Genomic DNA, 14,652 nt, shown 5'->3' on the forward strand with positions numbered 1-14,652 from the left:
CAAAACCCCTAAACCACCAAATCCTGCCTTCCTAAACCAAACTCAGGAAGGGAGAGCGAGAAAGAAACGATTGTTTATGGGCAGCATCCCCAGTTCCATCTCTGTGTCATCTGCTTTTTGTTCTTGCCCTTCTCCAGCTGTCATGTTGGCAGCACAGAATCCTTGCTTTCAGACTGCTTTTAGGGTGACTTTGTGTTGCAAAGACAGTGTGCAGACTCTCTGGACTCTGCTATCTCTTGTTAGCATTCATTGCTTATCTTTCCCTTTGAATCTTCCCTTGCAACATCAAGGAGAAATAGCACTGTCAGTACAGTGGCTAATAAACAACAAGTGTGGCCTACAGGCAATGTTTTTTTCCAGTCCAAAAATCCCTTGGTGGTGATTTGGCAGGCCTGGTAATGCTTGAAGAAGGGTTTTTGAGGGTGTGGTGAATCTGCAGGAGTTGTGGGCAGCCTCACATGGGAAGGACTGCCTGTGAGGAGCACTTCTTGATGGTCAGATCTTGATCCTGACCTATTAGGAGCTTATGAATGGCTTCTAGAACTGCATGGAAAGAAGGACACTCTAGTGAGGAGCAGTTCCTGCTTACAGATTGCATGGGGTTGGAAAGCACCCTTAAAGGTTATCTTGTCCAACACCTCTGTGGTCAGCAGGGGCACCTCTAACTAGATCAAGCTGCCCAGAGCCACACTGAGTCTGATCTTGAATGTCTCCAGGGATGGGGCCACAACCCCATCCCTGGGCAACCTGTTCCAGTATTTCACCAGTCATTATTCAGAACTTCCTCCTGATGTCCAACCTACTTGCTATCTCTGTCTAAATCTTGCTATTTGCTCCAAGTCTAGAGTACTTTTTTCTGACCTACACATTACCTTGAGAGAGCCACTGCAATTGTGGAACCTCATCAGCTAATTCTAGCATGGGTTTTCCTTAATAGCTTTTACTTGATGAGAAATGTTCTTTCCAAATTGCATCTTTAGCATGGAATGCTTTAAGTTGGAAGGAACCTCAGAGATCATTTGCTCCAACACCCCTGCAGTGGGCAGAGATGCCTCATAACTAGACTTGGTTGCCCAAGGTGTCATCCAATCTGGCCATCCACAGCCTTCCTGAGCAACCTTGCAATTGGAGGTTACAACACTGTTTGGAAAAGGTGAGCCTCGGATGGTGCAGGTGGAGCTCAGACAGCTAATGGGCACAAATGCTTAGACAGCAGTCACAGAGCCTTGAACTCTGCAGGAAGTGACTTAAGCTGAATGCAGTTTTGCTTCCCCCTGCTGTGGTAGCCTGGTGGGCAGTGAGAGGGATTCTCTTCTTCTCTGAGAATTGTACTTGGAGAACCACATTTGTGAGCTTTTTTCCCTCCCCCTCTTCTAAACCCTGCATTTTGAATCTTCATCAGGCTATCATCCTGAGGACAGAGCTCTGAGTAGCACACATTGATGTGCTTTGTAAGAGCTGGACATCCCAGAGTGGCGTAGCTTACGATAGCTGGGATGCTGAGCTGAAGTACAGGAGGAAGAAAGATCAACACCAGTTTTAAAGATGACTCCACTGCAAAACTCAGGCTGTTCTGATCAAGCTGTTTTGCTGCTGTGTGTTTGCCAGTGTGGCTTAAGGCTAATTACAAAACTATCTGTGTATGTGGCTCAGAGGGGTTAAAATTCTGACCTGGGTCTTTTCCTTCTTATGTTTAAAGGACTAGCTGTTGGTCTTGGCATTGGAGCATTGGCAGAAGTTGCAAAGAAGAGCCTCAGACCTGAGGAACGCACTGGTGAGCCCCTTCTGCATTCTCATTCTTGATGATGATGATTTTTTCCCCTTATTTGTTTCCCAGGCAGAGGTTACTTGCATGTGGAAGATTCTGTTGTTTTGAGGCAGTCAGAATAACAGGGGAAGGTGGGTAGTTCTTTTATTTATAACATAAGCCTTCTCCACTTCCAGATTTTAAGTGGTTGCACTCTGAAATGGAAGGATGTTCTACCTAGGAGGGTGACTGCTTTCTGCCATGTTAAATGGCATTTTCCAATACTTTGAGATATATATATATATATATATATATATAAAAATATACTTTATTTCCTCCTTCCTACTCTGCCCTGCTGAGAACACATCTTGAATACTGTATTCAGTTCTGGGCTCCCCAGTTCAAGAGACAGATCTACTGGAGAGAGTCCAACAACCATGCTATGGGTTTGACTGGGGAACTTGAACAGCTCTCCTATGAGAGACCTGGAGAAGAGAAGGCTGAGAGGGGATCTTATCAGTGTCTATAAGTATCTGAGATGTCAAGATGAAGGTGCCAGGCACTTTTTGGTGGTGCCTAGTGCTAAGGCAAGGAACAGCAGGTACAAGCTGGAACACAGGAGGTTCCACCTCAACATGAGGAGACACTTCTTTATGGTGAGGGTGGCAGAGCACCGGAGCAGACTGTGCAGAGAGATTGTGGAGTCTCCTTCTCTGGAGGCTTTCAAAGCCTGCCTGGATGTGTTGCTGTGTGACCTGTCCTAGATGATCCTGCTTTGGCAGGGAAGTTGGACTCGATCTCTGGAGGTCCCTTCCAACCCCTAACATTTTGTGATTCTGTGACTGCTCTGAAGGATTCTTATGACAGGTTAAAAGCCCATGCTAGGCAAATTGACCCAATGGTTTCTTCCCAACTTGTCTGAAGTTGGAGGTAAAACCTTCCTGAGTTGTACCTAGGCACATCATGTGGCTTTCTTCCAAGTTCATGTGTTGTAAAATATGCTAGCATCAGATGATTGTGTGCAAGTGAATGGTTTAGGGCATAGAAGGGACATGGTTTTCTTTCCTGGAAAACACAATCTTACCCTAAAGCTTTTGGCTCTATTAACTTGCTTCTTATCCATGGAAAGCTTTGGTGGAATACTGCAAAATGTAGAATTCTTTGTTACAGTTGTTGCGGACTGAGATCATCTGCTCCAACCTTGCTGCCATGGGCAGAGACACCTCTCAACTAGACTTGGCTGTGCAAGGCCTTATCCAACCTCGCCTGGAACACCCCCAGGGAGAAGGCATCTACAGCTTCCCTGGGCAACCTGTTCCAGAGTGTCACCACCCTCATAATGATAACTTCTTCCTAAGATCCAGTCTAACCCTACTCTCCCTCAGCTCCAAACCGTTCCCCCTTGTCCTATTGCTAGACACCCTTAAGGCAAGTCCTACTCCAGCCAATGCAGAGCAGCCCAGCAGAGAAAAAAGGATCTTTGGCTGGCAGTTGTTATTTCTCTCCCTGACCTGAGGTGCATCTCTTTGCTCTGACTTATAAAGCATGCATTCAGGGAAATGTGGCCATTCCTGTCAAGAATCCCTGACAGATTGCTCATACCTGTTGGAAGTTGATGATTTGCTTTGCTTGTACCAGAGGAGAAATTGCACAACTGTTTGTATTTCTCTGCTTGCCAGATTACTTTCTAATTGGGCACACCCTAGAGTGAAAACATGAGCTTGCAGAGCTGTGAAATTTATGGGAATAACATAGGCTTTGTTGCTCTTCCTCAGCATGAGGAAGGATTCTGTAGAGGACAACAAACACTTTCTCCTTGCAATAAAGGAATTGCACCTTCAAACTATTTCTTTTCTTGCCTAGTGACATGATGGTCTTCCTCTCTAATTACAACCTGGTGCCAGAAGCCTTCTCTGCAGCCTGAAGCATGCTTTGTAAAGCATAATTTTCTTGAGTAAACCTTGATTAAAGAATAAGGCAGAAGGCTGCCAATTTCAGTGCAAGGCATGGGAGTTACAGAAGTGGATACCGAGGTGAGGCAGAAGTAAAAGACTGTTTCAGCCCTTGTGCTCTGTTGGAGCTTCTTAGGCCAAGAACATGGGAGAGTCTCCAGGTGTATCAGGTACAGCCTCTTACTAGTGTTCCTGGATGTGTTTTCTACAGGATTTTAGAGTTATGGATAAGGCTTCATGAATGAGAAGTCTCTTTATGGGCTCTGCTCCTGCAAAAATTCATGGCAGAGTACATATATACAGTTTGGAGTCCAAGATCTCATTTTCTTACTGATTATTTTCTCCCCAGGCCTTTCCAGCCTTAGCTGTTCTTGGAGGAAACCTCTTGATTTAGGGACCCCTCTACATTTCTTTTACCTCTGCACCCCTTTCACAATTTCAGCTTGAGGCATTTGTGTCCAGGTTTTCTGGCTGCTAGCTCCATAAGCACAGGCTAAGACCTGTCTCTGTTGAGGATGACATATTGTCCTGTTCCCTGGAAGCTGGTAGAAGATGTCTTTTGCTCTCCCCACTGCTGCAATACTAATAACTCCTTGGCACTTCAAACATAAACAAGTGAGGCATGTGTATGCCCAAAGGCCTGCTGAAGAATGCTCACTGACATCCAGGAGCAGCAGGGGAGTGTCTTCTCTTGGTTACTCTCCTCTGGTCAGTAGCATCTCCTTTCAAATGGAGCTAGAAATAGTGGTCCTTGAGTCACAAAACCACACAGCTAGAAAACCCTTAGCTACAGGTGATCCTGGTACCATGGTCTGTACTGCTCCTTTCAGTTGCTGTTACCAAATGGAGGGACCACAAACATTTACTCCCCTGCATGTTCTCTAGCAGCTCTGCTAGTGCTGACCTGCCTTTTCCTGCTCACATTCCCCATCCTTGTTTAGTAAATACAGAGCCTTTCCTCTCTCTCAACTTGGATTGTCCCTTGTTGCCATAAACAATTCTTAAGGGAACAAAAAAATCTGGTGCCAGAGTTTGTGAATTCCTCCTTTCTCCATCCAAGCCTGATGTCCTGGACATAAACTCTTTCCACTGTCAAATTCCTGTGAGCAGGCACAGGAGAGTTTTTTTCTGTTGTTTTGTTTGGGTTGATTGCTTTGTTTCTGGAGGGTGTGTCACAGATTGACAGAATGAGTTGGGTTGGAAAGGACCTTACAAATCATCTAGTTCCAGCAGGGACACCTCCCACTAGACCATTCAACTTGGCTTTGAAAGCTTCCAGGCTTGGAGCCTCCACAGCTTCTCTGGGCAACCTGTGCCAGTATCTCACCACTTTCATGGGAAAGAATTTCTCCCTAATGTCTCATCTAAATTGAATTGTTCATTTTAACAAAGTTTTTTTGTATCCAGTCTAATCTGAGGTTAGAATTTTTAATCTGTTTGCATGCTCTGAGGATTAATGCAATAGGAGAGGCAGAGAACACCTGCAACTTGTTTGGTTTTGCTCAGGGGCCTAAAACTTCCCTCTGAGTTCTTTAAGTGGTTTTGATCTAATGGAAGGTGTCCCTGCTCATGGGAGAGGGTTGGAACTAGATGATCTTTAAGGTTCCTTCCAACCCAAGCCATTCTGTGATTCTAAGAAGGGAATGGCTGCACTCGATTTCCAGTAGGTATTCACTTGCTGGGCTGATGTAGCTAATTAAAAACAACCTCCTCTGTCACAGGTGGCCCTGATGTGCAAGGCTAACACAGGGTGGGAATGGAAGGGCAGAATACATTTCCAGGACTAAAACTGAAAAGGTTGGCCAGATAAACAGCTGCCATTAATAGTAAAGAGACTCTGGATTCAGGGTCAACTTTGTCACTTATTAATATAACCTGATTCAGGCTGTTCTCCTGGGCACTGTGCAAATGCCAGCCCTGAACCTGGAGCTGTTCCCTTATGCAAAGCAGTAATACAGTCTCCTAAGTGCTTAGGCTCTGATGAAGTAGGTAAAAAGAAACAAAAATACCACCACAAATTAAAAAAGCAACAATATTGTGATTCTAAGGTGGGGAGGAAATCATCTGTGGCATCAAAAGGTGCCAGCCATTTTTAGGGAAAAAAATGTTAACTTACTTAAAATCAACATAGTTCTTCTTGAATTTGCACTGGGTTTAATCCCCCACTTCTTTTGGACCTAGGCTTGGAAGCCTGTGTCTGTTCTCCCAGCCCTTGCCATTAACCTAATCCTGCTTTTGACCCTTGTTTTCAGGTCACTTCCTTGTACATGTCCCTCTTTAGCAAAGCACAGAAAAAAGGAACAGCTGACCCCTGTGTGCTGCTGGGCTGCCTGGCACTCAGCTAGTGCCCCTGTGGGCCTGACTTCAGTGAGAAGCACACCAAGAAGAAAGGGGATGGGGACTGCCTGCGTTTGGCTCTTTCTCTGATAAGACTTGTAGTGTTGTCAGGGTTCACTGGCTCCTGGAGGTGATTTCAATCATTAACTAAGTCCTTTATCCTGCCGCAGACTCAGAGCAGGATGTTTTTGTGTGCCAGTGATGTGAAGGAAGGTAAAGTTTTGCCTCAATACTTCCCCTAACTCTTGTGTGTCCCCTGGAGTTCACACGAGGGATTATTTACCCCTAAGACCACAAAGCTTTCCAGCTGGGACAGCTGAGGTGGGATTGCTGAAAGTCCGAGCTGTTATGTGGCTTCTAGCAGTCTCCAGAGCCAGCTTTTCCAGTGAGTGGGTCCTGGGCAGTCTCTGGGACTTCTCACAGCCAGGATCCAGAGCAAAAGATGCTCCGAGAGCTCCTGTGTGAGATGCAGAAAGCTGAGCTGCAATGTCCGCTCTGGGTGCGCAGTTGCACAGTAGGATGTGTTTGTGTGTCAGCATTCACATTTCAGGTAAGAATTATTTGGCATGAGAGAAGACATTTGGTGCCAGCATCTTCTTAGTGCACGCCGGTGTGCTGTAAAGACTTTGGACAGCTCTCCCTTTGCTGTGGCTCACCCCTGCCTGTCTTCTGATGCTGCAGCCAATGGCATGGCACCTGGGAGACCTCTTTGCACCGTTTCAGGCTGAGCTAGGTGATACAGTGAGTTCAAGCACCAACATCTGCCCAGGCCTCTGGACATTTTGCACAGCAGCAGAGATGTCACGAGGCTGTGACTTGCTGCTGTTGGCCCTCAAGCCAGCAGTGTCGAAGTGGTCCCAAGACATGTCCAGCTTCAGTCCATGCCCCTGGGTTGAAGTGAAGGCAATGAATGTAATCCTAGTTTGACTTCTCTGGGCATATCTCCTGTTCAATGTGGGCTAGCTGAGGTAAGGGTGGTGTTCACCCACGTGCTTCCTCTCCTCACCCACAGGAAAGAAAGCAGTGATGGACTCCAGCCCGTTCCTGTCAGAGGCCAACGCAGAACGAATCGTGAGAACCTTGTGCAAGGTCCGGGGAGCAGCACTGAAGCTAGGACAGATGTTAAGCATTCAAGGTAAGTGGCAAGAGAGAGGTCCTCAGCCTCAGTGCAGCCACGTTGGGCAGCTGATTTCTTGTGCTATATGGTCAGCTGTCTGCAGTCAGTCAATGTCAAGTGAGTATGAGGAGACTTAGACAAGTGGCTTTTCCACACGAGAGCAGTGGTGGAGACATGTTTGACTTAGTACAGTCTAATCCCAGTATGAAAGCAGTAGATGTGTGCATTAGATACCATCACGTTCCCAATGTCCCTGTCCTGTCAGGCACACAGCTGAAAATGTGTGACACAATCAGTGAATTGTAATGCCTGAGTTAAAAGCAGTTGTTGAGAAGCATGCATCTAGCAGGCACACCTGCTATACATGCAGGTGTTGCTGCTAGAAAGGAGGAGGACAGTGTCAAGAGAAGGGATTCTTCCTCTTTACTCTGTCCCCATGAGACTCCACCTTGAATACTGCATCCAGTTCTGGTGGCCTCATCATAAGAAGGACAGAGACCTGTTGGAGGGAGTCCAGAGGAGGGCTACAATGATAATCCAAGGGCTGGATCACCTCTGCTGTGAGGATAGGCTAAGGGAGCTGGATTTGTTCAGCCTGGAGAAGAGAAGACTCCAGGGAGACTTTAGAGCTGCCTTTCAATAGCTGAAGACATCCTACAGGGAGGCTGGAGAGGGACTTTTCATAAAGATGTCTAGCGACATGACAAGGAGGAAGCCAAGGGAGAGTAGGTTTAGACTGGATCTTAGGAAGAAGCTCTTCAATGCAAGGGTGGTGAGACTCTGGAATAGGCTGTCCAGGGAGGCTGTGGATGCTTCCTCCCTGGAGGTGTTCAAGGCCAGGCTGGATGAGGCCTTGAGCAGCTGAGTCTAGTTGAGAGGTGTCCTGCCCCTGGCAGGGGAGTTGGAGTAGCTATCTCTGAGGTCCCTTCCAATCTAAACCATTCCATGAAGAACGTGACTCCATTCTTTGTTCCCCAAAAGAGGTCAAGGTTATATCCACAGCTTTCTCCCACTATAGCAATCTGATTGTTGTCTACATGCATTGTTGGCACTGAAGCTTTGCTTGAAAGACCAGGACAGCTGATAATAAAAACACTTCTTTTAATCTTGAGGAGAATTCAAACTGATACTCCATTGAGCTCTGAAGTCAGTGACCACAGGGAAAGGCAGGAGTGACATCAGTGTCTCTACTGAACTGTTACAGTACTGGGAGGTAGCAGGTGTGCTGAATTCAAACCTTATCTGGATCTGTCCTCTTTGCTTCCTGCCCAGCTTCTTAGGGAAAGAGAGGACCAGCCAAGAATAGCTGTTACCCTTGTCTGGAAATAGCTCTGGAGATGTCACTGAAACTGAGTCAGTGTCTGAGTGTTTGAAGGCTCAGCTTGTTTGGCTTGTGTTTCTGCTGGCTGGTGAGGCTGGATCTAGCATTGCATTAAATAAGTTGGGCTAGCCAATAAAGCAAGAGCAGCTCCCTGTTCCACAGAGCCCTGACTGGCAGTCCATCACCTTCCGCTTGCTCATTGCTTACTTTAGGTGTGTGCCCGGCCGATGGCAACACTAAACAGAGCAAGGTGGGAAGCAGCAGCTGCTTTGTCAATGACTGCCACACAGATGCTGCTTTTGTCACCCTTCAAAAAGTGCCAGGTGCCAAAGACTGATGGTTCACAGTGCAGATCCAGAAGGAGCTCTTGGACTCCTTGTGTTCTGTGATACGTGTCTCAGGAATGAGGGGTGGGTGAGCTCTGTCTGGAAATCAGCTCTGAGGTTAGCTTGGAATAAATTAAATTCTAAAAACACTATGGAATTGCACTTGATATGTGCCCAGAGCCTGGGCACAGCTGCCCTAGGCTTGGATGTGAGTTAAGAGGGAATAGCTGTTGAAAGCTAGCTCTAAGGAGCAGAAATGCTCTGGATTTTTGTCACTTTCCTGCTGCCTCCTAATGTTACTGAGCTCTGGCAAAAGCATCAAACACTTGCTGATCGACTTCACTTTAGTGTCAGGAAGATGCAGGCCTTCATCAACCTTGGTGGTGTTGTCCACCTTGGCACGAGACGAGTGAAGTGCTGCGGTGCCTGCTGAGAACACAGGCAGCCCCTGGTAACTTTGCTGAGGGACAGTTGTGACTCCTAGCTTGAGGAGGGCAGATTTAGACTGGAGATAAGGAAGAAACTCTTTATGGTGAGACTGGGGAGACACTGGAACAGGTTGCCCAGGATGGTCACAGATGGTCGCTCCCTGGAGGTGTTCAAGCCCAGGCTGGATGAGGCCTTGAGCAACCTGATCTAGTGGAAGGTGTCCCAGCCCATGGCAGGGGGGTTGGAATCAGATGATCTTCAAAATCTCTTCCAACCCAACCTGTTCTATGAATAAGTTAGATACTTCCAACAGTGTGGAGCATCAGGTTCTTCATCTGGCTATTGAGACAGGAGTTTCACAGAGTTTCTGCCATTGTGGCCTGGTGAGTTTGAATTACTTTATTTCTACTAACAGGGAGTGTGTGTTAATGGAGCATAGCTGCTTTGTGTTGCCTTGTCCAGGTGCAGCTGAGCACCTGTGAGCTAAACTACCTGTAAGTTCCAAAGCAGTGTCCTTAAAACCCCCTAATGCCTGCTTTTGGGAGTCAGTGGATTTGCTAGGGACACACATCCAGGGGAGTCATGCACAGAAAGGATCCCATGTGTGCTCTGGAACATCACAATCATAGCCCTTCTAAACAGTCCTTCCCCAGCCTTCCTGTAGGTCCTTTTCAGATATTGAAATGTATCTCTAAGGCCTGCCCAGAGCCTTCTCTTCTCCATCCTGAACAGCCCTGTTTGATGACAGCATTGGTGGCAGAGCAGAAGTCTCTCTCAGTGTTTGGAATGCACATGCCAATGCAATGTCTGGCCTCCTGGCAGGGTTCTAATGTCACAAGTGGAGTTTCACTCCCTTTTCCTGCAAATCCTCTTGATCTCTGACTTCAAATGACAGAATAGGACCTTCTCTTGTGCTCCTACTGATTCCAGTGAGGGTTTGTTAGTACTTTGAAATGCTGCTCATGGCTTCAGTGGGAATTTCTGAACAGTACTGTTCGTCATCTGCATTCCGGATCTTTTTCTTGCCATTCCTTCCCCCCCCTCTTCCCAAGATGGTGCTCTTCACATAGCTGTTTCTTGTTCCCTGAGATTAGCCTCACTGTTATGAGTGTTGATCTGCTTGAGGGTACAGAGCTATCTGGACAAACTGGGTTGATAGGCTGAAGCCAATTGTATGAGGTTCAGCAAGGCCGAGGGCCAAGTCCTACACTTGGGTCACAACACAACCCCACCCCATGCCATGCTCCTGGCTTGGGACAGAGTGGCTGGAGAGCTGCCTGACAGGAAAGGACCTGAGGGACTTGGTTGACAACTTGCTGAATGTGAGCCAGCAGTGTGCCCAGGTGGCCAAGAAGACCAACAGCACCTTGGCTCGTTCTGTGGCCAGCAGGACTAGAGAGGTGATTTTCCCCTGTAACCAGCACTGATGAGGCTGTATCTCAGATCCTGGGTGCTGTTTTGGGCTCTTCACTCCAAGGATCATGTATCCAGAGAAGGGCAACAAAGCTGGGGAGGAGTTTGGAGAACAGGGCTGGTGAAGAGCAGCCAAGAGAACCTGGGGTTCCTTAGTCTGGAAAAGAGGAGGCTTTACTCATAGATTCATAGAGTGCACTGGGTTGGAAGGGACCTTTAGAGGTCATCTAGTCCAACCCTCCCTGCAGTAAGCAGGGATATCCCCAATTAGATCAGGTTGCTCAGGCTCTCATATGGCTGACATATGGTAGTTTGAGGCAGGAATTTGGAAGAATACAATCAGGTATGTTTTTGAGTGTTCTAGCTTGTACCTATGCTGGGACCTTGTGCTGGTCACTGGGCACCACCAGAAAGAAGCCTTTTCCTGTTATTTTGCTGGTTGTGCACAGGGCTTCTCTTTCTCTCATTTCTAAAGGTGTGAGGTGCACCTCTGGTGCTAGTTTTGGATATGGAGAGTTTCTGAACTGGAGTGATTTCAGAAACCTTCCCTGGGGTGTGGCTGGAGGCAGGACAACTCGGCTTGTCTGAATGCAGGTGCCTGTTTCTTTGTGTGCTGAAGAAGTGGTGGAGAATGCAGTGCTGTGTGCTTTACCCTTGGCAGATGATGCCTTCATCAACCCCCACCTCCAGAGGATTTTCGAGCGCGTACGTCAGAGTGCTGACTTCATGCCCATAAAGCAGATGATGGTGAGGAACATTCCTTCCTGCTTCTGGGGTAGGAGGGGCAATAAGAGAGTAAATGTCACCTGTGACATACCCCAGTAAGGCAAGTGGGTGGGGATTGTTCTTTCAATAAGTATTTTCAGTTGTGGGTAACATCTGATTCCTTATCCCATTTATGTGCTGCCTTTTCTGTCTGAAGCATCAGAACTTAGCTCTAGACAGAGGTCAAAGTGTGGTTTGTTTTATTTAATGTCCCAAGATTGTGCTGATGGAATAAGATGTTGCATACAAGTATGATTATAGGGTCTTGTTGAAGGTAGCCTCCTCTTCTGTTTCCTCTCTCTCATCTTATGGCTGTTAAGCCAGTGTCTAGAAATGCCAAGAAGCAGCTGACATGAAAGGGATTGCCAGCACTGCATCCGAAGGACACTGAGCAGAGCCACAACTGGCAGCACAGCAAAAAGGCTGTTAAAACAGGCTGGGATGTTTAATTGTCAATATTGCCTTCAAGAGAGTCACTCTTACATGCCTGGATTGCTTCTCTTCGGCTTGGCATTAAGATGGAGGAAGAGAAATGTCTAACTCCTTGCTCAGTTTCTGGAGGATAACAAGTGGCACCAAAAAGAGGACTTTGTGTTGTGAAGGCAGTGGTGTTTGTGCTCAAGATCACTGTCCTTTAGGCTACAGCAAGAGAGCCTCACACAGGTCTGATCAGCATCTGCTTTGTGCTGGGCAGCACTGCTGGCTGGCCCACTGTGTGCAATGATGTGGGAGGGAGGACAGTCTAGAAAGCAGAGTGTAGGTACTCACAACCACTGTAAGTTGTGAGAGTCACCTTAGAGGAAGGTGACTTCCACTAGTGCAAATCCTAAACCTTTGCTTCCCATCTCCTGATGCTTTTTTTTTGTTGTTGTTTGTTTGTTTGTAGAAAACCCTGAACAATGATCTTGGCCCCAGCTGGAGGGACAAACTGGAGTCCTTTGAAGAACGCCCCTTTGCTGCTGCTTCGATTGGTCAGGTTCACCTGGCACGCTTGAAAAATGGGAAAGAAGTTGCCATGAAAATCCAGGTGAGCTTCAGACCAGCCTTAGCATTTTTCTGTGGCCCACAGAAGGGCAGGGGAGCTGTATAAACATTGCTTGCTGTTAGACAGATGAAGACCTTCATGTAAGTGAAAATGTGGGCCAAGTGCAAGGTTGTGCAGCTTGAGCCAGCCTCTGACTCCACACAAGTGGGAGATGTGTCACAGTAAATCACTGCAGCATGGGGATAGGTGGTGAGTTGCTGCCTGTACTTTTAGGGTCTGACCTTATCAGTCCGCTCCCTGGGATGTGCATGTGCCACTTGCCCCTTTTTTGGCCACAGCCCAAAGGGTAAAGAAGTTTTAAGTGGTGAGCAGTGACCTTTCATGTCTTGGAAGAGTCCCTGTCAAAAGACATGAACAAGCTCTCCTGGTTGCAAGGAGCTACATCTTGGCATGATATTTGTGCCATTTTAGATGCTGGGCTGTAAATAAGCTTTTAGAGGAGAGGTAGGTTTTTTGAGGTGGTGCAGATATGCCTGGTTCATGGCCAACCTGTAGCTGGCTGCGTGGAAGGAGTTTTTATCTTGCTTTCTATAGCTCAGGTCATTTAGTCTCAACACTGTCCTCTCTCATTCTGTCCTGCAGTACCCTGGAGTTGCCCAGAGCATCAACAGTGATGTTAACAACCTGATGGCTGTCCTGAGTATGAGCAACATTCTCCCTGAAGGTAAAAGACAGAGAGCCTTGGCAGGCCTTGCCTCACCCCTGGTACAACAGGAACAAGCAGCACACTGCATACTTCTCTCTATAGACTGGAGAGAGGGAAGCAGCCTGGAGGAAACACGGAAAAGGACCTGAAAATTGCCCCCTGTGCTCAGGATATCTCCTGCAGAAAGTGGGGGAGGTAGTGGATGTGGGCTGTGGGTGCAGGGCCAACTTGGGGAGGCATGCTCTGTTCCGCTCTCCTCTTGTAGAGACAGCAGCACCTTGGGCACCTGCCCACCCCAGTATCCTCTAAGAGTGGTGGGAAGTCTGCTTGTGATGTTTTTCTGGCCATTACTCTGTGTGCTCCCCATCATGAAGGACCCATGGGGTCTCCTGGCAAAGTATAAAGTGTCTGGGCATGCTCTTCTGATGGCTTTCCAGTCATGGAGCATGGGCAGTATTCAAGTTAGGTTGTCTCTGTTACTGTCTGGTACATTTGGCAGAACTCATTCTTAGTGTTTCCTGTAGCCTTCCATTCTCTGCTCTTGCCAGTTCTTCCCAGCACTGTGGAGTGGTGGAAAACTGTCACCCCTAGAGCTTGCTCATTGTCACAGAATCACAGAACGTTAGGGGCTGGAAGTGACCTTGAAAGTTCAGTCCAACCTCTTTGCCAGAGCAGGATCACCTAGACCAGACCACACAGGCATGCTTCCAGGAGGGTCTTGAGACCCCACAGCCCGCCCTGGGCAGCCTGTTCCAGGATTCTGTCACCCTCACGGGGAAAAAATTCCTCCTCATGTTTCCATGGAAATTCCTATGCCTCAGCTTTACCCATTGCCCCTTGCCCTGTCATTGGGCATCACCAAGCCCATCCTCTTGGCACTTACCCTTTATAGACATCGGGGTCTCTCCTCAGCCTCCTTCTCTCCAAGCTGAAGAGCCCCAGCTCCCTCAGTCTCTCCTCAGAAGGAAGATGTTTCACTCCATCATTTTTGTGGCTCCACAGTGGACTCCAAGCAGTTTCCTGTCCCAGCACACAGATTAAGTGCCTTTTCCCACAGGGAATGTAAGACTTAGTATTCATTTTTCCCAATTATCTGCCTGTAGCGTCTCTAGATTCATCGATTCATAGAGTGGTTTAGGCTGGAAGGGACCTTGAAGATCATCTAGCTCCAACCCTCTGCCATAGGCAGGGACTCCTCCCACTGGACCAGGCTGCTCACGACCTCTTAGTGAGGCTGTACTTAGTAAGGCTTTAAAATCAGCCTGGGACTGTTCTGTGTGGTGGCTGGGCAGGGCCCAGCTGTGTCTGGCCCAAGAAGAAGTAGATTGATTTTCCAGCTCCGAGACTGAGAAGGCTGAACCTTGCATCTCAGGCCCCACCTAGGTGCTGCAGCATTTCCCCACATCTTGGTCCTGCTGTTCCTCACTGTTGTAGGCAGATCTGATTTTGGACCCTTTCTTGCTGCTGCTTCTGCTAGTATTTGGGTACTTCTGCTCCTTGTCTGTCTTTGCACAGCCATGCCAGTATGGAAGAGTGAAAACTTGGGCTGTGGGG

General features: G+C 47.6%; 1 protein-coding gene across 1 annotated transcript in view; it reads left to right on the forward strand.

The window, feature by feature from the left end:
- Positions 1 to 14,652, forward strand: part of COQ8A (coenzyme Q8A) — a 38,352-nt gene that overhangs the window by 16,633 nt on the left and 7,067 nt on the right. Inside the window, exons 5-9 of the mRNA XM_064164320.1 lie at positions 1,700 to 1,774; positions 7,049 to 7,171; positions 11,304 to 11,389; positions 12,294 to 12,434; positions 13,035 to 13,116. Coding sequence (XP_064020390.1) covers positions 1,700 to 1,774; positions 7,049 to 7,171; positions 11,304 to 11,389; positions 12,294 to 12,434; positions 13,035 to 13,116 — 507 coding nt within the window. The remainder of the gene's footprint in view (positions 1 to 1,699; positions 1,775 to 7,048; positions 7,172 to 11,303; positions 11,390 to 12,293; positions 12,435 to 13,034; positions 13,117 to 14,652) is intronic.

This window comes from Pogoniulus pusillus, chromosome 25, assembly GCF_015220805.1.
Source record: "Pogoniulus pusillus isolate bPogPus1 chromosome 25, bPogPus1.pri, whole genome shotgun sequence".
Taxonomy (NCBI): domain Eukaryota; kingdom Metazoa; phylum Chordata; class Aves; order Piciformes; family Lybiidae; genus Pogoniulus; species Pogoniulus pusillus.